Below are 22,778 nucleotides of genomic sequence, written 5' to 3' on the forward strand. Positions count from 1 at the left end.
CCAGACTAGACACCTCGACTTGTAGATACCAGAGAAAGATTTTTTTTATTATAATGCAGTTTTACTTTTGTATCGATGATAGTAAAAAGAAAATAAACCATAACTTCAAATAACTCAGACATAACATTAACGCTAAGCTAATTAATCACTGTTAAAGACATAAACATCAATGGTCAACAATGCTAATTATTCATTGCAATCATCAGAACTATGTCCATACTAGCCAGTGCAGTAGGTACGTACCGTAGTGAAGTGATTCCAACTATGCCTTTGTTTACTACGCCACGCACACACACGCAAGCACGCACACACGCGCACGCGCAGGTTTTCCTGAAACATGCGCGCGAGTGGCTCGCCGCTCTTCCGGTCATGCGCAAAGAATACACAATTAGAGGGGAAAAGGAACGCGTTTGTTTTCTGTGATAGACAGACAGATACTGTAGAACAAACTGTTAGATGATGCGGAAGAATGTTTGAGTGAAAAGTAGAAGATGAAAATAAGTCTGAACACCTTTTACACAAACCGTCTTACCACAAAAACTTTTAAACGTCAGTTTATGCCTTGTCTAAAAAAATTTCAAATTATGACGTTGACATATGGTTCATTTTGCAGCCAAAATTTTATTAGACAAGTGTAAAACAGGGTTTAAAGTTTTTGTAGTACCTAAGGCCAATAATGTTTAACAAAATGATCTTATTATAGGGAAATATTAAAACTAAGTATCAAAATAAATGTTTAATGAAACATTAAAATGCTTTCAATATATTTTGTACCATATATCATATATACATACCGCTTATCAAGGCATGGTCAACCAACAGTATAAAATAATATTATTCAAACAATTTTCCTTTATGATTATAATAGGTAGTTACAATAGTAAGATTAAATGAGTACCTACTTATTGTAAGTTCTACGAATGTTTTTTTTTCATAAATGCATACCTAATTAGGTAAACGAATAAACCACGGCTGAAAATAATATTTCAATTAATAATGTAATTGTTAGATATTAATTTTATTAACTTACATTGATTTACAGACGCAATTTATTTTTAAACAAAAAATTAAGTTATTAAGTTGAGTTCATTGATCATATTTCATAATCAGGTTTCATGGATTGGTAAATATTTCAGGGATTGACCTAGTTATTTTAAACATCTTGTGGAGAAATTGCTCATCATAAATACTTGTGTACATTTGCTCCTAACAACGAAACAGTGCCGAACCTTAGATTATCAATCAAGCTGAAGGCATACCTATAAAACAATGCGTCTATGAGATAGGAGAGGAACGTCTTTGTTATCATAAAAATGTCAGGAAGATAGAAAAATAGATTAAACATATATGGAAAATAAATACAGTCAATTTCAAAAAATAAAATTGCACCAGCTGCTTTTACTTTCAGTGAAACGACCAAGTTGAGTAATGAAATAAAATCGATATACCTACGATTACTGCAACTTTTGGGTTGTAAGTTGAAATAAGGTTTAGTTAAAATTCAAAAGCAACCAAAGTGAAGGTAGTTATTTTATCAAAAGTGTTAACATCTTAATTCAAATGTAAAGTAATTGTTAAATTCTCTTAGAAACATAGCGATGTTATCACTAGGACCTTACTTATTAAACCATGAATCATCTGTCCCCACTCTAAGTCCCTTACTCTTTGACCGGCGCCGGGGCATTTTATAAAGCAACAAAGGTCGGTTACAACGGCTCATCCGTTCCACACAGTCAGTCAGCATCGATCGTGCGAGTCGAACACACGTTAGCGCGCGATTTTTCAATAATAAATTATTCAAAATGTTGTTTTTCATAATAGTTACAGTGCTGGTAGCGAGTGCAAATGCCAAATACTACACGGATTGCGGTAATTATTTTTTTAATAATATTTTTAGTTTTAATGCAATTTTTGGTCGAGTTCCTGCGTTTGATACAAGCGTTTATGTTTTATTAGTAAATTGCGTACATTGTGTGCGGGTTTTGAGCTGTTAGTGTATGAAGTGGCGTAATACTTGTATGGATGGGTGTGCACTTGTGCAGGTGTTATTGTAGCAAAGTGGCCTCTAGTCTTGGCGCGGCTAACCACTCTAATCTCACCAATATGGGCAAAACAAGCGCAAAGTAGTATTGTCGTACATGTTCTGCTTATTATGGGTGTTACTAAAGCATAATATTACCCCAATGGGCGTATATTTTATCTGTTCTTAAGTTGTAATAGAAATACAAGCACTTTTCATACTATCTGCTAATCATTTTGAAAATATCCAAAGTACCCTCCAATCTTTTACGAGATTAGCAAAAATCGAATAGTTACTATTTTTATGAGACACATATATTTTTCAAACCACATGGCATTGAATTTCTGCTTTCATATAATAAAACTATGTAAAAGAATAGAACCTTTATAAATCAAACCCAGGTTCAAGCACCTCCCTAACAGGGCGACAGTTAAATTTTATCGACTACCCGCTCAACATTCCAGCGAGTGTTTAGACGTTGTTAAACGTTGTTTGTTGCTTAAAAGCGCATCAATCATCCCATATGATGTTTTAATCCATACTTATTTGCTCATGTTCTAAAGTCTGCTCTGTTCTGAAATCGGACTAAATATTTATTTACCTTATTTACCCTTACTCACAATACATATAATATAGCCTGACGGAGTCTAGTATTTTCACTGCTTTAATTAGAAGTTAACAATTGTTTCTTTTAGTGCTATGCTCAAACTAACCTCACCTTCACCTCAACCTTAAAAATTCAGAAAAACAAAACCACACGAAAAAGATTACCAGATTAGTGTGACATCAAATTAAACAAATATAGCTAATCTAAAAAAAAACTCGTTACAAAAAAGGTTAAACGGTGCCAAAAGTATCCATTCTACCTGGCAATTACGCGCTATTATTACAACATTTTCGCGATAATATCTGTAGATATAAGCACTTTGTTTTATTGTAAAAACAGATTACTGTAGCATCATGTGAGCTGTCATCAAAAATAATGACTAAGCAAACGCTACTTTGTTTGTAAATCTGTGGGCAACTGTAATAAGTATTGTGATAGTAAACGTGTAATTATATCAAATAATTATTGTGAATTAATATTATGTTAAGATCAGAAGAAAGATTGATCGGTTGATCAAGGTACAGCTGTGCTTAATCTTTCCAAAGATCTTATCGATAATATAATTTAGATGCCAAAAGTTACAAATAATGAAACTAAGAACCATGATTGGAGAAAACAGAGTATCTATCTAAGCAAATATTTACAAAGTTATATACATAATTTGATGAAACTTTTTAATCATTAATTTAGTTGTCATGTCTTCTTCTTTATCAATGAAACCCCCAGCCAATTTATAATAGCCCGATTTTGAAACTAAATTACTATTTATTCTATTGAATAGCATTGAACTCTACTATAACTTATAAATGTTTGTTTAATGAAGAGATAACAGAGAGAAGTCGATAGAAACATCAGCTGCTTATTATCTGTGCCTCGGGGTCAATGTCCTTTGATATAGAGTAGGTAACAAATTGATATTCACCTCTGAACCATATCAGTTTCACTTTCAATTTATAGGTCATCTTCATATGTGGGTAGGTATTTCAGTCATATTGACTATATTTGGGTCTACACTGGATCGTTATTCGAGCTGTTATATGCATAACAGCTCGAATAACGATCCAGTGTATAATCTTATCGATAATCTTATCAAGCTGGTAGGATTTTCCCGCCAATTAACTTTGTATTTCACAAGTTAGCTGTTTGACGCCTCTCACATAAGCTGAAGCGTTTTATTTTATTTTTAATAATATATTGATTAAAAATAATGTTTTACAAAATATTTTTTTAATATCTGTCCCACTGCTGGGCAAAGGCCTCACCATTTGGTCTCCACACCTCTCGATCCTTTGATTCTTGCAACCGATCAGGGTGAAGTCAATGTAGCTTTTGGAAAATGTTTTTTTTGAAAATCTGTATGAAAAAAATGCGCAAGAAGTCAGTTGGGTTGCTTCAAAAATACAAAGTTTAATGAACACTGTACAGCTTAGTCTCGGTATTTCACAGTCTGTCAAGTCTCCACAAGCCACTATTAAGATCAATGCTCATTCCAAGTGTTGCCTTCCTGCAATCTTCTGTTATTCATCATCATCATATTCAAAGTGCATTCAATTATATTTTCTACTTCAACGTGGGTCAAATGATTGGCTCTCATTAAAATAATATGCATAATCATTGCCCATTTATCTAGAAGTGTTGGATTAATTTCAAAAGTGGCAATTTTCAAAGCACTTCAGAAATAATGTCGTAAAATTAATGTTTTCTACATAAAAACCTACTAACTTCTTTTTTAAAAGCTATTAACTGTCTCGCGGAAATTAACGTTTATTTTTCTTGGTGTCATGAATTTCTTGAAAGAAACACCTGATTCCATTATTTAAGAAAAGATTTTTAAATTGAAATATAAAATATCTAGTGATAAGCAAAAATGTTTAATTGTAACGAAAAGGCAGGCAATAGGCCTATGCCTATATTTTTTAAAATACCTATAAGAACCGACTAGTGCGAAGCCGTGAAAGCTGACGTGACTTCGACATGACTTCATTAAACCACATTCGTCTTACGAACACGTGAATAAAATTCAAAAAAATTAGTGTTTGCAATTTCACGGCCAAATTAACACGTTAAGACGTACGGTCAACGTGAAAAGTAGGTGAAAAAATCAATATTTTCAAAAGTGCCTTCCAACGAAAGAGGTCATCATTTCTTAACAACGCGAACGAAATTGACTAAACATCCTTTAGTTAAAAATTTTTTATGAATACTCCTTTAAAAAAAGTAGAATGGGTACTCTGTTAAGTTTAGCAGTTTCGAAAATTGAGTTTTTTCTGCTACTTTTTACTGTACCCTATCTTATACAATACTATAGATTAGCTCGTTACCTATTCTCATACCTACGCCCATTCAAGTCTACCAAGTATATACTATATGATATCAATCACTATGTGACTACGTAGTATTGGCTAAGTAATTAGGTACAATGATTAATGAAAGCTTGTTTTATGAAAGGGAGAAAATCCTATGGACAGCAATGAAAAACTACATTCCAGTAAGAGAAAATACATAGTAATTTTCCTTATACATATGTGTATATGTACCTATAATTAAAACCAAATCAAGTAAACTAATTTATGAAATGACGATAAGTACTTATAAACAATTAAAAAGATCATAAATACGAAGTTAATTGTAAACTGAATTTACATAGGTAATGCCAATAAATAATAGCATGATCAGGAAATAATAATATTTATAGCAATCCACTGATTTTAATGTAACTAATTTATAAACGACGATCAAATTCTTCAAAGACAGAGACACATTTTTTTAAAATTAACTTATCTACACTACGACCCAATAAGTATGTACAATCAACATTGAGATCATGTCATTTATCATAGCTCATTTGTTCAGTATAAAAAAACCTGAATCGCCGAAAAATAACAATCACGATAAAATCACTAATAACTGAATAACATTACGACAAACAGGGCTATTATGTGCTGCAAAAAAAAACAAATATATAACAATACTGCTTATCACATAATGTTTATTTAATAGTAGTGAGTACAAACGGTAATAGAATTACAATGCAAAATGATATAATCATTGAATCATTTAGGTACATGTATAAGTACTAGAAAAATGTACCCAGCTGCAAATGAGTGATGTCACATACTTATTATGATATTAGATATATGTATGTCCAATAACTCATGATACAATCTGAAAGGTAACTAGCTATTTTTCAATTAGGTACACAGTTTGCTATATTTCAGTTAATTTCGGCTACATGTGCAGCCGTAGGTAATTCAATCAGTGGTTCAATCAGGTGGCGCATTATGTACTTACAGCGTAAATGATTGCCGCAAAATTACCAAAACAATCTTTTACCAATGTATGTAACACCCTAGCTTCAACAGTCTTGAAGGTTTTTATTTAGATGACGTGGGTATGTTATGACGTTAAGTGTGGAGATAGCAATGACAAAACATGGACAATAACGTATAATTACTACGTATAATTAATAAAAGTCAAATCATTGCAACGGTTTTGTGGGGCTTAGCATATAAGATGATGACTTTGTGAAATAAGATAAATAAATAAATAAAATAAATTATATGAAGTAGTCATAAGTAATTTTAAACAGCATGGCCCATGGATAAAATGGCTACCTATATAAAACCAGTCAAAAATATTCACGAGTTTCACAAATTGGCAGGTACCAACGTCTTTCTGAATTTGGTGCGCAGAGATGCGACGTTATTTCAGTCCCGGTTACCTATCACCTATGGTTTTGTAAAGATTTTCTAGAGATAGAAAGATGTAATTAATTTGTACAAAAACATTATAACGGTTCTTGATTACGTACCTGCCAATTAGATACTAAGTAAGCGAAGTACCTATCTAAGCAGTTTGTTAGACACGTGTTAAAAGTGTTGTAGGTAACTTAAATGTTTACCTAGACGACAGTTTAAACATATCTTTACCGTGCCTAGACAAGCAGTTAAAAGAAAGCCAAAGTATTCACATTCTTATGATAATAGCTTATACAATGTGTCCCGGGGATAAGTGACCGCCCGAAATTTTTTGAATATTTGTACAAAATTAAGGATAATTTCCTGTATATTTGGGACTTACCGCCTTTGGCTTTTTTTTAATGATTTTTGTAATTTTTTTAGTAAATACTGTGACGTGCTGCAGTTTTTTTAAGATATTTCCTAAGTTTTTACATCTTTTTAAATTCTTTTTTCTTTATTGACTAGCCGACATCATAGTTTATCAATTAAAATTATCAAACATAACAAAAATGTAATAAAACATTTATTAGAAAAAAAAGAAAATAAAAATTCAAAGAAAATAACGCCTTTTTTTCAGTTTTTTCAAAATAAGTCCAATCAATGCCCCCTTAATATCACTTTCTTTTAATTTATTAATAAACTACATGATATTTCCTACAATAGCTCAGAACAATGTTTGTTGCTATTTCAAACAAATGCAAAAATACAGTCAGTTGAAATTTGAAAAAAAAGAGCAAAGCCTGTTATTAACAGGCCTGACAAAAAAAAAATTTTAAATATAAAAGAAATTATCCTTAATTTTGTACAAATATTCAAAAAATTTCGGGCGGTCACTTATCCCCGGGACACATTGTATATCGCACCGGCTTTTTGTTTTATTTTACAGCTACAAAAATATGGATGTTACAACAATGTAGTTAGATACTACAAAATGCGATAAAGTCTTACATAATGAATGTAGATAATTGCGCGCTGCAGTTATTATTTACATCATAGGTATCATACTACCTTTGCTGTAGATTTTTTCAAATGGCCTGAAAATTCAGCCTTTTATATTAATGGTTTCACCCATAAATACCTAAGCCTGTGTATAAAAAATGGCAAAAAAACATCGAAAGGGGTCCACCTGGTAAGGTGTCTACACACCAAAGCCGCTGATGCCGGCGGCACAGCCCGGCGGCCCAACCCGCCGGCCGTATTTTGTACAATCATGCCGCCGGCTTTCATAGAGTAAGTATTTGACAATTACTAGAACACCACATGCCGCGGCAGTCGTGCCGCCGGGCTGTGCCGCCGGGTCAGCGGCTTTGGTGTGTAGACCCCTTTAGGAGTTTTGGCACAAAGTTAAACTTGCTAAAAATGTATTAGGAAATCCATGGCTAAACTCCAACTAACTGCTTCCAGGTACAGCCTAGTTCAGGAGGCAGAACTTTATGATTTCAATGATGGAAAGAGAACTATCTCTAATTGTCCTTTTATTTTGTTTGCAGGATCAAAACTAGCGACAGTACAAAAAGTGGAGGTGAGCGGTTGTGACGCGAAGAACGCGGAGTGCGTGCTGAGGAGGAACACCAACGCCACATTCAGCATTGACTTCACACCTTGTGAGTACCTTTACCTGGTCTGATTACACGCATTTTATATGACATGGCCCAGATCCGTTCCACTTCTGATAACTTGGAACTAGTTACCTAATTGAAATTGGTACACACGCTTCGATTAAAGAAAAAATGAATTGAGAAATTCCTCCTTCTTTTTGAAGTCGTTTAAATAAATTGGTTCTGTTACTGTATATAAGTAGTTAGACAGAGTTAGACTGACTTAAAGGAAGAAGACGGCCAAAGAAACGACGGTTGGTTTGTGTGAAAAGCGATGTCTGCTATTAAGTGTTAGGTACTTACGTGTAAGATGATGTCAGATAGGAAGATAATGCTACGCTTATCACAAATAATAAATTGGGATAAGGGCCCTAGAATTATGATGATGTTACTGACTTACGTTAAACTTAAAGGCATGTCGTGATTTTTACGTCAGCGTCGTTAATCGGAACGTGTGATAAAAAGTAATCTGGCCTGAATAACTCCGGAAATATGTAGATAATTGAAGTCTTAATGTTTGTATGACACATCAATCAACATTGCGTTATAATTATAAAACTATAGTTTCAATAAAATAATTCATTTCTTATCTTTTACGCATGTCGTGACGATTACACCCCACTCGAAACTTTTGATTAGTGGTCGAAAAGTTCAGAAGTCAAGATTTATTATTTGTTTATACTAATTTCGAATCAAACCGACCTAGATTTGTTTGGATATTCTTTTGTTTTACATCCAAACCAATATTATAAATGCGAAAGTAACTCTGTCTGTCTGTCTGTCTTTTCTTCACGCCTAAACTACTGAACCGATTTGTGTGAAATTTGATACAGACATAGTTTGAAATTTGAGAAAAGACATAGGATAGTTTTTATTACAAAAAAAAAATAAAAATAAAATTATTCCGGACATATAGCGCCATCTATTGGTCAAATCAAAAATCTGCTGGTAGTCACTATTTCACGCGAACGAAATTGCGGGCAAAAGCTAGTTATTACATATTGATATGAAAATAAAAGTTTGCCCTTATTTTTCAGGACCTTCCTTACGTGACTAAATCCTGAAAGACTTAATGAGAGCATATTGTTACCTATTATTTTCAGACAAAGAAACCAAAGAGGTAGTCACAATCGTGCATGGCGTCATCATGAACCTGCCGGTGCCCTTCCCTCTGCCGCAGCCCGATGCCTGCAAGGACAGCGGCCTGACCTGCCCTCTCGGGGTAACCACAAATTTATTATCGACCTGCCTCTTTAAGCCTTAAGGGCTTGTTACACTTGACAAAATTCAGTCTTCTAATTAGGTTTCTAAATTATTTAATGGAACCTACCTTCCTAAATGCGATTACATTTGTCTAAATTTAGTGACTGAAACATTTAGACGACTGAATTTAGTCAAGTGTAATAAGCCTTTTCCTACGTACATAGCTTACCTAGATGCCTTTTTTTTGGCAAGAGATGAGAAAATATGCCTGGATATTTTAGATTCTTCAGGCAGTAGCCACTAGAATGCATGAAGCTAATGCTTGAATCGCAATCCAAACTACAATGCAGTACCTAGTAGCTTGTGATTTTAATTTGTGGTACAGTTCCCGCCAAACTTTTTGTCGTATTTTAGTACCTAATGCCAAAATTCTCTCAAAACTTAAATACGGCCGTTTCCAATATTCTGCATATCTGTTGATTAAATTTGACAAAAGCTGGTATGACAGAGTTTTGTTTTAGCATTTTGTGCAAAACTACCTACCTCTAGGAACTTACCTTTATATTATTGTATCCAGGAGGAGCAATCATCGAGCTACCACACGACGATGCCCATCCTCAAGTCATACCCCAGGGTCAAGGTCGATGTCAAGTGGGAGCTCAAGGACGAAAATGATGAAGACCTCGTCTGTATTCTCATAGCCGCCAAGATACAATAAGACCTGCATGCTAGATTCCTATGTCTTACTAGGACTTCGGCCAGTGGCTCCAAAACTTTTTGCGGCTGGTAACCCCTGATGCTCTCTAAAGAGTCCGAAATGTTAGCAAACCTTTGGTGAAAAAAAATTAAAACGAATGATTTTGGGGGTTTTGCTTCATACGGGCTTAACTCAAGAGCTACTGGCCAAGTTTTTATTTATCTTTTTATCGATTACATTATGATTGGTGGATAAACCAAGCTTAACAAACCAATGACAGGCTGCCCGAAAATCTTGTATTAAAACCTTATGAGAGTGGTAACCTTCTTAGACATAGGAATTAAGCATAATTTACTTACTTCTAAATACTTAATTCTTTTTTACTATCTACTTGTAGAGCAACAGATTATTATGTAAAAGAGATTTGAATATTTTTGATGTAGGTAACACTCAAATTAATTTTAAGCCTTTTAGGGTAAGCAACATTATTCTTTGCCGACGTTTTTTTTTATTTTCTTTTCTTTTTTATAGCCGGGCTTAAATTAAGGCTGTGTTAAAATGACAAATATGTATAAATTGCTCGAAATATGTTGCTAGATTGTTTTTACTTTTTTAAATATTCTATTCATACAATTCCTTCTACGTGTAAACGCCTGTTTCCATAAGCCAATTTAAGTATATTTTATGTAACTAATGCTAGTGGGAACAGGCTTTAACATTGAAACCTGTCTACATTGACACTGTGTATGAGATTTCCTTAATTTATAATAAATTGTTTTCCACTAAATATAGGTTAAGGATTGTGGTTTTGTACATTATAAATACATAATAATATTGTGTAGATACTGGAGTTTTATTTTAACCCATTGAAATATCAACCAGAACAAATGTTCTCGAGAACTGTCCCGAAAAGTTAGGGCATTGGAGTACAACTCACGAGTAGTACAACTTCAGAGGGAAAGAAAGAAAGAAGAGACATGAATAATAAATAAAAAATATTTTTAAAGCAATAGGTATTTCTTTAATACTTTTAGTAGGTACAAAAATATAATTTCTTAGCATATACTAACAAAAAAAATATATCAGTCGTAGCATACAATGTTGACTAGCGTTTTGCTTAAAAATAATCTATAAAGGCGCACAATTCAAAAATTGCTGATCCAATTGATAAAATTTTTTAAGAGGAAGAAAACCTTATTGAAGGTCCGGTAGACTGCACATCAGTGGTAAGTGTCATGCACCTTAACTCAATAGAAATAAGTACGATTTTCCTATAAAACTGTTACCACTGACATGGAGTTACCTGTACAATGACCTATCAAAGTATACCTGATGAACACTTTAATAGCATCATTAAACCATTAAAATATCTTAATTATTTGAATACAATCAGTCGTTACAATGATTTATTGAGCTCTGTTTTAATTTAGCTGACAGGTGTATATAGTATTATTTTACATTGCTTCAATTATTATTGTTCAAATTGTTTAGATTTGGTACAGACAGCTCATCAACCTACCTCAGTCTAAGATTTTCAACCTTATCACAATAGCGGAAGGTTAATGTTCGATTAGTCTGTTCATAGAAGGAAAAAAAACGTTGAATTTAAATACGTGGCAGATTGTTGTGTCATGTGACTGCGGAAGAATTTGGATTCCCGCGACCACGCGTCCACGTGCAAGGAGGACACGGTTAAGCCGGTAAGAGTCCGGCACACCCCTCCGCCTCTCTCCAGGCGGAGGAAATCCATGAGGATTAACCCCCAAAGGTATGTCGTGTGAAGAAAATATAAAATAAAATGAATGGAACTCTCTTGCAAAGATATTCTGGTATTATTATTTAGCTGACTTCTTCTTATGCTCCTGCTCCATCTGCGTCTTAACGCGTAAAATTTTGGCGTTACACAGATGTGGCCAAACGTTTTAATGCCATTTTATACAAATGGCATTATTAATAGCATTAAACGTTAAGCGATAACTCGGTTTTTAGGACACATCAAAGGGTTTTAGTGCGTAGTTTAGCGCGCTAACAGCCAGTTTCTTCATCAAAAGTTAAAGCCAAAGTAAAAGTCAAAGTAATGTCTAAAGTAAAAGTAACGGTTAAATTCAATTTTTCTATGAATTTTGCTGTCACTTTAGCCTTGAAAAATCGAATTTGACCGTTACTTTAACTTTAGACATAATTTTAACTTTTGATGAAGAAAGTGGCCGTTAGTGATGTTGGCTACATTAATGCCATCTTATTAATAATAATAATAACCCCGCAGGGCATCTGAGGCGGATGACGGGGAGTAGCGACCCCGCGGGGCTATATATCCGAGTGCTCCAGGGAGAGTATACTGTCCCCCATCTCCGGCTTGCCGGAGTGAAGCATGACGGGGGATAGGTCTCCCGCCTCTTGGCTTGCCTTCACCGGCCGGTCAGAGTGGAGTCGCTAGAGCAATGCTCGGAGGGTAGGTGCCTCGTGGTAAGTGGCGAGTGGGCCGGTGATGCTGGACCCACAGGGAGCGCGTGATCTGCGTTTAAAGTCCGCCGAGGTATCCTCACCCTTCTCAGCCGCTCATGTACCTGTTGCCCTCTTGTTACTTTTCAGTGACTGATTCCCGGGGGCCCAGTAAGTGAGTTGGCGAGTCTCCACCTGCCATTTTTACGTGTATTTATTACATTGTTATCGGCAGGTGCCATAGTTCCCGTAGTTTCCCCATTCCTAGTCCATTAGCATCCCATCACAATAGCCCAAGTAGTTTTCATCCATAGTTAGCAATAGTTTAGCACAGAACCGGGGATTGTCCTTGGGTACATTTCTATAGTGTATACAGGGATAATCGTCGTTTTTGTGTCACCATTTCATTAAAGTTGTCTCAAAAGGGCTTCAGCGTGTTGGCTTCGGCCCCACGTTCGCCTCCCAAAAATCCGGGACTCTATAGTCCCGAGGTCTGGTAGAGACATACAAGATAATAATAATAATAATAATCCGCCTCGCCGCCGCCGGACCCCGGACCACCAGTGATACCGGCGGCTGCAGCTGCGTCGAGCTCGAGCGACGAGTACTTCTCTCCGCCGACGTCGCCACCACCTGTACGTCGGCAGGGGAGACGCCGGCCACCGACGGGCTTGGGATCGGGGGACCATCAGGTCCCTAGCAGGGTCCCCGCTACCGGTGGTTGTGTGCAGCGCATGAGATGGACTCAGAAAATGAATGAGAACGTCATGCGCGCATACTACGGGTCCACAGAGGGAGGAACTAACCTCACTGCGTACCGTGATAGGATGCTGTCTCTGTTCCAGGTGCTTGAGCCAGCCGTCAACGTATCGACCCAACGACTGTCGGATCAGGTGCGGGTTATCCAGCGCAATCACAGACTGGACGACGCCGCACTTGATCGGCTGCGCTTAGAGATGCTGAGCAGCCCTATGGTCACCACCTCGTCACAGGCCGCGGTGCCACCGCCACCTTCAGGCGGAGTCACGCCGCGGTCCAATCTCGTTGATGGGGATGAGGACAATAGGGCTGTAACGGTAAGTACTCAGTGCAACGAACGTGTGAGGAGTGCTCTGGAGGATGCGATTCAGGAGTTTAGGTACTCACCCGTCGAAAACCGACCGCGACTACCTCGCTTGCCTATGCACAGACAGAATAGGGCGTTGGTGTGTGCTCTGGATTCGCTGTTGGAAAAATATTTTGAAAACAGCGAAGACCTCCTTGATACACACTCAATTATGTATTGCGCGGCTGTTGCTGCATGTCGTGTAGCTAATGTCAAATTCCCTGACAGTAACAGAGCTACACGACCAAAATCAGCGGTACCAGCTTGGCAGTGCAGGATTGAGCGTCGTATCGAGGGGGCCAGAGTACTCATCGGCAAACTATATTGCTTCAGGGAGGGTAATACCCGACCACGGGTGATGCGCTTTGTGAGACGTGCATTCATGGGGACTGGACTCAGTCCTCATGAATATATGCCGCGTATCGCGGAGCGCATCGACTTCCTGAAGCAAAAAGTCTGTGCATGGGCTAGCCGTATTCGAAGGTATAAACGACGGGTAGAACGTTACACCCAGAATCGTATGTTCCAGAGTGATCAAAGATGGGTATATAGAACTTGGGAGCGACCTGAGCAATACGTGATGGACGGGAGCCGGCCGGATGATGGTGCCACAAACATGTTTTGGCGCAACCTCTGGTCGACGCCCGTATTTCACGAGGAGGGTGACTGGACACGTGATGTTGAACGGGAGTGTGAACAAATACCAGAAATGGAGGAGGTCAATATTACCTCCTTCGACATAGCCTGTGCAGTTCGTCCGATGCAAAACTGGAAATCACCAGGACCGGATGGACTGCACAATTTCTGGTTAAAGTGGCTGCAAAGTTCACACCCTGTTTAGCATCACAGTTTCAGTCATCCTTAGAAGCCGGGTCGCTCCCACAGTTTCTAACAACAGGAGTTACCCATCTGCTCCATAAATCAGGCAGTACCGCGGAACCTAAAAATTATAGACCGATCACTTGTTTACCGACGGTCTATAAACTTCTTACATCTATTTTGAGATTAAAAATAAACCAACATATTGAAAAATATTCAATTATGTCAGTTTCTCAAAATGGATGTAAGAAGGTCCCGTGCTACTAAGGAGCTACTCCTCACTGATATGGTCATCAGCCAACAGGTTCGACGATCCCGAAAGAATTTGTCGACATGTTGGATAGACTATAAGAAGGCCTACGACTCGGTCCCCCATACATGGCTTAGGAGGGTACTGGAGTTGTATAAAATAAATACAACTCTACGCGCCTTTCTTGCGTCATGTATGGAGCAATGGAGAACGGTCCTTCACTATCCAGGATGTAGACAAATTGAAGGGACCGGCGATCCTATTAAGATCGAGCGGGGAATATTCCAGGGTGACAGTTTGAGTCCACTTTGGTTTTGCCTGGCCTTGAACCCTTTGAGCACATTGCTAGAGGGTTCGGGGCTGGGCTATCCTTTGCGGAGAGGGGGTCAGGTTATATCCCATTTGCTTTATATGGATGATCTGAAACTGTTTGCCACTACAGAACTGCAGCTGATGAAGCTACTGAAGATCACTGAAAATTTCAGTAGTTGCATCAGGATGGAGTTCGGTGTGGACAAATGTGCAGTCATGCATGTAAAGCGAGGGGGAATTGTGGAATCTGAGGGAGTACAACTCTCAGATTCCATAAATCTGAGATCACTCTCCGCAAACGATACATATAAATACTTGGGTATGGCGGAGGGGTTAGGCATCAATGTGGCTGTCATGAAACAGTCATTGAGGGAGCGTTTCTTTGGCCGCCTGAATAAGGTCCTAAAAAGTTCCTTATCAGGCGGCAACAAGGTTCGCGCCTATAATGGTTGGGTCATGCCAGTCCTGATGTACTCCTTCGGCATACTCAAATGGACTCAAACTGAATTGGATGCCTTGGATAGGAGAGTCCGCACACTGCTGACCGCAGAACGAATGCATCACCCACGATCGTCGGTGATGAGACTGTACATCCCACGGAAATGTGGAGGCCGAGGCTTTTTAAATGCAAAGACGCTCCACAACCGCGAGGTGTGCAGTCTCAGAGAATATCTTCTCAAAAGCGACGTGGGTATGCATCGTGATATGGTAGCAGTGGACAAAGGACTCACCCCGCTATCGTTGGCAAATGAGAACTGGCGCAGACCTGTGGTACTAACTACCCATGATCGCAAGGAAGTATGGCAGAGCAAACAGCTACACGGACGCTTCTTCGGGGCTCTTCATGGCCCCGATGTAGACTTCAATGCGTCCGTATCTTGGCTACGCTTCGGTGACTTGTTTGGAGAAACCGAAGGGTTTGTATGTGCAATTATGGACGAAGTTATCCTTACGAATAACTACCGGAGATATATCGTGAAAGACGGGACGGTTGACATATGTCGGGCATGTCACCATCCGGGTGAGTCTATCAGACATATTATATCTGGTTGTTCTCGTTTGGCTAATGGTGAATATTTGCACAGACATAACCAAGTGGCCAAGATTATCCACCAGCAGCTTGCTCTGCAATACAACCTTGTAGACCTTGAGGTACCGTACTACAGGTATGCGCCCGACCCAGTTCTCGAAAAGGACCATATCACGTTGTACTGGGATCGATCTATCATCACTGACAGGACTATTGTAGCCAATAAGCCTGATATTGTGGTGATAGATCGATTAGCGCGCCGCGCGATGATAGTCGATGTCGCCGTTCCGCATGACGAGAACCTTGTGAAAGCTGAGAAGAGAAACAAATAAAGTATCTCGACTTAGCGCACGAGGTTGTCGCCATGTGGAGTGTCGACACGGCTGTTGTTGTGCCGATTGTCGTTACGGCCAATGGTTTAATAGCCAAGAGCCTCGACGAACACCTCAGGAGGCTCTCGTTGGGCGGCTGGATCAAGGGACTGATTCAGAAGGCAGTACTCCTTGATACGGCACGTATTGTGAGGAGGTTTCTGTCTCTGGGACCCTAACCACCGGTACCTTGGACCCTGTGCCCGATATCGGTGGCAACCTATTTTTTATATTTTTAAATGTTTTTTATTTTTATATTTAATATTTAAAAATGTAAATCATATGTTAGAAAATAAATAAATGATAATAATAAGCCCCCTAAAATCCTACCTTACGTCCACGTTACGACCGTTACGTGCTGAACACCAAGCAACGTGGGGGGCGGACACGCGTATTGTGCAACAGCACAAAAAAACTTACGCGGCTAACAAGGCAAAGGTTACCCTTTATGGAGATATGAGCAATGAAAGAAGATATAATTTACGGTCGCTTCCCGGGGAGCGCCGGGGCGCATCTGGAGCCGATGCTGGGTGCCACAGCATGCGAACCATCGGCGGTGAGGCGTTGAGCAGGCGGACTCTCACCGAAAATAAAGTTACAGCCGGTCGCAGTGAGTTGAGCAGGCGGGCTCACGGCGTAGATGTTACAGCCGATTCCTCGGGCGAAGATACCATTTCGTTATTCTCTTCCATCCCTTCCACTCGCCCCTCTTTCATGACAAGGCGATCATCGACCTTATCTACGAGTACGCGTGCTAGTGTTGTGCAAGGCGTCATCCCCGACGCAGAGCTTGCACCCACTACAAGCGCTTCTAATACGCGCAGAAGATGGACTTTTGAGATGAACAAGTTTATACTGCGCACTTATCTTCAATTAACTGCATTAGACACAGACACAAGAACATACCTCGAACCACTTCATCTGAAATTTATAGAAAAGTTCCCAGAAATGCAGGTTAGCCGTCAAAGAGTAGGAGACCAACGTAGAGCTATAGTCAGAACTAAATTATTAACACAAGACATTATAGACCAAATATACAATGAAGTCAAATTAGAACTACACCAGTTACAATCAAACCATACCCAACGTACTCAAACATGCGTTGATCCCTTACTTGCAGAAACAGCACCAACACAAATCCCTGTAACACAAAGCAATTCTGAAACACACAATACACAAAACCGCACGCAGACACGAATGAGATGGACAAACGAACAAAATGAGGCTATCATGAGATCCTATTATAGAGTCACACAGTTAGGCACAAATGAAACGGCACATCGAAAACCTATGTACTTAGACTTTATAAACAGTTACCCTTCCCTTGCTCATCTCAGCGAACAGCGTATTGCTGATCAGAGAAGAGCGATAATTAACAATAAATATATTAGTAGCGATAGATTAAATGCAATTAAACTAGAGGTATCTAATGAACAGAATAGCCAAAATTCATCTAATATCTTTACCGAAAGAACCTTAAGTAATGTTCACTCCTTCGAAAATAGAGATACATTACCCGACAATATAATTACAGATCACCATAATCACACCACAACAGAAAATTCTCGTGATAGGGAAATAGATACAATTATTAATATTGAATTTAATGCTGAACCAACAGATTCTTACCTAAGAAACGACGCTGAGAGGGACACACAAATAGATAATTTATTCCAACAAGCATTCGAATTTTATAAAGAAACCAGCCCAGTAAACCGTATTTTTATTCCTAGACAAAAACCATCAAAAAAGCTAGCTAAAATCATTAATTACTTGAATAATATAACTATCCCTGAAAATGTGAGTGCAGAAACAGAATTCCATAAATTACAAACAGTCATATACTGTGCAGCTTGGACTGCCGCTAAAGCAAACGGAGCAAAGATAGAACTGGCACCGAGAGTAGTTAGTAGTAGTACACGTACTAAACAAAAATACATGCCCAAATGGCAAAAGCGCTTAGAACGTAAATTAACTGATCTGAGGAAGAAAATAGGTAAAATAACACAATTTATCAAAGGCAATAGGAGTAAAAGAGTAAGAAAACATGTAGATAAAATAATGAAACAATACAAAACCCACACTATACACGAAGAACCCAACACACAGGCTATACACACCTTAGACACACTACAACAGAAACTATCTGTTGTGACGGGCAGACTTAAGAGATATAGAGCATGCACCCAAAGAAAGCAACAGAACAGTCAATTCTTAAATAATGAAAAACTTTTCTATCGTAATATTAAAGAAGCAACATCAAATTTTCAGGAAAGTCATCAAATCGGTGATGATCGTAATACCTTAGACTCGGAGACATTGCAAAACTTCTGGGCCAGTATCTGGGAACAACCCATTGAACACAATACTGAGGCTGAATGGATACAAACTGAACTGAACAATAGCGACGCAAAGATTCAGGCTATGTTATTCGAAAATATATCACCACAAATATTCCACAAAGTCCTCTCTAGATTACATAACTGGAAAGCACCCGGGTCAGATCATATCCACAGTTATTGGTATAAAAAATTCACATCCATTCACGGCTACTTGCACACTCACATAAACACATTCATTCAGAACCCAGAGACAATACCTACATACATTACCGCAGGCACTACATTTATGATACCAAAAGATCGCAACGACATGTCCAATCCAGCTAAATATAGGCCCATTACATGCTTGCAGACCTTATATAAGATCATAACATCCTGTATAACTGAACTAGTTTACCAACACATCGACGGCAACAACATCTTGGCCGAACAACAAAAAGGATGTCGAAGGTTTAGCCAAGGATGTAAGGAGCAACTTATTATTGATTCTATAGTTCTTAAAAAGATACAAAAAACTAAATCCAACCTCTTTAGCATGTACATCGATTATAAAAAAGCATACGACTCGGTCCCTCACTCTTGGCTTATACAAATTTTAGAAATATATAAAATACACCCCACTTTAATTAGATTCCTAAAATCAACGATGACAACATGGACTACTGTACTCAAGCTCACAACTAAAACCGAAACACTTCACACTAACCCAATTAAAATTCAAAGAGGTATCTTTCAAGGGGATGCACTAAGCCCATTATGGTTCTGTCTTGCTCTAAACCCGTTATCAAATATATTAAATTCAACTTCAGTAGGCACATCGTTAGGTAACATTACTACCGACAGACAGACTTTAACACAACAAAACAATGTCCTGAGCCATTTGATGTATATGGACGACATAAAGCTTTACGCAAACACCGAAAGTGAACTACATCATCTGGCCAACCTTACAGAGAAGTTCACCAACGATATAAAAATGGAATTCGGAATAGATAAGTGTAAAATAAACTCAGTTAGAGCAGGTCAGAACTACCAGCATCATTATAGTTTAGGGACTGGGGAACAAATAGAACCATTGGACGAACAAGACACCTATAAATACCTAGGATATGCTCAATCACGCCAGATAAATTTTAAGGAAACGAAACTAAAATTAAAACAACAATTTCAACACCGACTCAATACTATCTTGAAAACACAACTCTGCGCTCGGAACACAATAAAAGCGATCAACACCTTTGCTATTCCTATCCTGACGTACTCGTTCGGCATAATTAACTGGAGTCAGACGGACCTTAAAAATCTACAGCGAAAAACTAACACGACACTAACAAAATTCCGCAAGCACCACCCAAGAGCCTGCCTGCAACGACTAACCCTACCACGAAAGGAAGGAGGCAGAGGACTGATTGACATTTCAAACCTACACAACAGACAGATTACAACTCTCAGAAAATACTTCTTTTCTAAATCTTCAACCTCAACACTTCACCAAGCTGTAACACAAAACGACAAACACTATACACCACTTAATTTATCAGACACAAACACACAGAGAAATGAAACGATCACGGATGAAAAAACCAAACTTTTAGAGTGGGCCCGAAAGTCTTTACACGGAAGACATCGCCAAGATTTAAGCCAAACTAATGTCGACAAAGAGGCGTCGAACGCGTGGCTTAGTCGAGGTGAACTCTTTCCTGAAACCGAAGGCTTTATGATGGCAATACAGGACCAAATAATAGAAACAAAAAATTACAGAAAGTTCATTATTAAAAATCTAACCAACGATACCTGCAGAAAATGCAATAGCTCCCCAGAGACCATACAGCACATTACAGGGGCATGTAAATCAATAGCTCAGACAGATTATAAACACAGACACGACCAAGTAGCCAACATTATACACCAGAAGATAGCCCACCGTTACAAACTTATAGATTCCATAGTCCCATATTATAAATATAACCCTGAAACCGTTTTAGAGAACACAACGACAAAACTATACTTTGACAGAGCAATACTCACAGACCGCACAATACACTTCAACAGACCAGATATTACCCTAATAGACAAAGTTAACAGAACCGGATTTTTGATCGACATCGCAATACCTAATACACACAACCTCCAATCAACAATAGCGGAAAAAATAAGTAAATATACCGAACTGAAAGACGAGATAAGTAGACTCTGGCATCTACAAAAAGTTACAATAGTACCGATAGTCTTATCTACAACCGGCGTTATCCCCAAACAACTACACCAATCTCTCACCTCCCTAAACCTCCCTCCGTACACGTACCACTTATTGCAGAAAGCAGTAATATTAAACACGTGCAGACTAGTCCGCAAGTTTCTGCAATGTGAAGTGGATACAACAAACATTAACACTAACACAAATACACAACCTGATACACAATCTACACGGCTGAACCGAAACAGACCTGCTACTACCACAAACCCCGCTGGTGACCACTTGGCTTAGGCCCGTGTCACCAGCTCTACCCGGCTCAAAGCCGAGAAAAATAAACGTATATACAAAAATAATAATAATAATAATAAGCCCCGCAGGGCATCTGAGGCGGATGACGGGGAGTAGCGACCCCGCGGGGCTATATATCCGAGTGCTCCAGGGAGAGTATACTGTCCCCCATCTCCGGCTTGCCGGAGTGAAGCATGACGGGGGATAGGTCTCCCGCCTCTTGGCTTGCCTTCATCGGCCGGTCAGAGTGGAGTCGCTAGAGCAAGGTTAGTCCTGCTCGGAGGGTAGGTGCCTCGTGGTAAGTGGCGAGTGGGCCGGTGATGCTGGACCCACAGGGAGCGCGTGATCTGCGTTTAAAGTCCGCCGAGGTATCCTCACCCTTCTCAGCCGCTCATGTCCCTGTTGCCCTCTTGTTGCTTTTCAGTGACTGATTCCCGGGGGCCCAGTAAGTGAGTTGGCGAGTCTCCACCTGCCATTTTAACATGTATTTAATACATTGTCATCGGCAGGTGTCATAGTTCCCGTAGTTACCCCATTCCTAGTCCATTAGCATCCCATCACAATAGCCCAAGTAGTTTTCATCCATAGTTAGCAATAGTTTAGCACAGAACCGGGGATTGTCCTTGGGTACATTTCTATAGTGTATACAGGGATAATCGTCGGTTTTGTGTAACCATTTCATTAAAGTTGTCTCAAAAGGGCTTCAGCGTGTTGGCTTCGGCCCCACGTTCGCCTCCCAAAAATCCGGGACTCTATAGTCCCGAGGTCTGGAAGAGACATACATTTATAATAATAATAATAATCTTTATTTATAGAAAAAAAATATACAGAGTTTGACTTACATTTCGAAAAGTACATACATTTAAAGTTGAGAGTTCTGTACAAGAGTAATACTCTACCTCTTAAGCTAGGGTATACCTGTATTTTAAGAGGTAGTTTGCGGTCTAGGGTTACAGTAATGAAACAAAAACTTAACACAAGTGGACTGTGTCATTCTACTGTATGGTACACAAAGAGTAAAAAAAATAAAAAAAAAATAAATAAATAATTATTATTATGTTATGTGCTAGTGTGTTGAGTTAGTATGGTGTGTGCGTGTGAGTGTGTGTGGGTGTGAGTGTGTGTGTGGGTGTGAGTGTGTGTGTGGGTGTGAGTTAGTGTGGTAGGTGTGGGTGTATTACACAAGATAGGTAAGTAAAGACTCCGTATAAGAGTAGTCCTTGAGCAACAGCCATTCTGTTAGTTTCGATTTCAGTTCAAATGAATTAAGATTTAAAATATTGAGGTGTTTGTTAATTGTTTTATAAATATGCGTACTTAGTATATAATATTGATGTTTCGCGAATGAAGTCTTGTGTTGGATACTTGGCGGAAGGTACGTGCGTTTATTGGGAGTCGGAGGTGGAAGATCCGCGTGCTTTCTAAGGGTGGATTTAAGCACATACAGCTGACGAACCGTAAGTACCTTACAGTCAGAGTACAGTTCCTTCGTTGGAAACCTATGAGGTTTTTTGGTCATGACTTTAAGGATAGCTCTCTGTGCTCTTTCCACCCTCAGGAAGCTAGTCTTTGTAGCACCGCCCCATGCAACTATGCAATAACCAATTACTGATTGGCATAGAGCATGGTACACCATCTTAAGTGTTTTCCGGTCTGCGGATTGTCTAAGAGACTTAAAGACATGTATTAGACGTAATGTTCTGGAGGTGATGGCGTTAATTTGTTGGTCCCATCTCAGTCCATCGTCTATTTGTACT

At 38.7% G+C, this 22,778-nt stretch overlaps 3 protein-coding genes across 3 annotated transcripts in view; 2 read left to right on the forward strand and 1 right to left on the reverse strand.

Annotated features, from left to right (window-relative positions):
* The first annotated feature begins 1,698 nt into the window (after window positions 1–1,698).
* LOC126055457 (ecdysteroid-regulated 16 kDa protein) lies at window positions 1,699–10,708 on the forward strand. Its single transcript, XM_049844705.2, has 4 exons — window positions 1,699–1,869; window positions 7,858–7,971; window positions 9,069–9,187; window positions 9,746–10,708. The coding sequence occupies exons 1-4, from the start codon at window positions 1,803–1,805 to the stop codon at window positions 9,884–9,886; spliced, it is 441 nt and encodes a 146-aa protein (XP_049700662.1). The 5' UTR covers window positions 1,699–1,802; the 3' UTR covers window positions 9,887–10,708.
* Window positions 1,964–22,778, reverse strand: part of LOC126055419 (mitochondrial 2-oxodicarboxylate carrier) — a 33,061-nt gene continuing 12,246 nt past the window's right edge. Inside the window, exon 5 of the mRNA XM_064038542.1 lies at window positions 1,964–1,973. The gene's annotated coding sequence lies outside the window, so the exon portion shown is untranslated. The remainder of the gene's footprint in view (window positions 1,974–22,778) is intronic.
* On the forward strand, window positions 13,060–14,253 carry LOC135117973 (uncharacterized). Its single transcript, XM_064038662.1, has one exon. The coding sequence runs from the start codon at window positions 13,060–13,062 to the stop codon at window positions 14,251–14,253; it is 1,194 nt and encodes a 397-aa protein (XP_063894732.1).

Source organism: Helicoverpa armigera, chromosome 16 (genome assembly GCF_030705265.1).
Source record: "Helicoverpa armigera isolate CAAS_96S chromosome 16, ASM3070526v1, whole genome shotgun sequence".
In the NCBI taxonomy this organism is placed as follows: Eukaryota; Metazoa; Arthropoda; class Insecta; order Lepidoptera; family Noctuidae; genus Helicoverpa; species Helicoverpa armigera.

Excerpts from the sequence above, each read along its gene's own strand:
- LOC126055457 (XM_049844705.2), top strand. The coding sequence starts at position 1,803 with ATGTTGTTTTTCATAATAGTTACAGTGCTGGTAGCGAGTGCAAATGCC. Across the intron at positions 7,972-9,068 it reads CAGCATTGACTTCACACCTT|ACAAAGAAACCAAAGAGGTA; the intron begins GTGAGTACCTTT and ends TATTATTTTCAG. Across the intron at positions 9,188-9,745 it reads GCCTGACCTGCCCTCTCGGG|GAGGAGCAATCATCGAGCTA; the intron begins GTAACCACAAAT and ends TATTGTATCCAG.
- LOC135117973 (XM_064038662.1), top strand. The coding sequence starts at position 13,060 with ATGAATGAGAACGTCATGCGCGCATACTACGGGTCCACAGAGGGAGGA.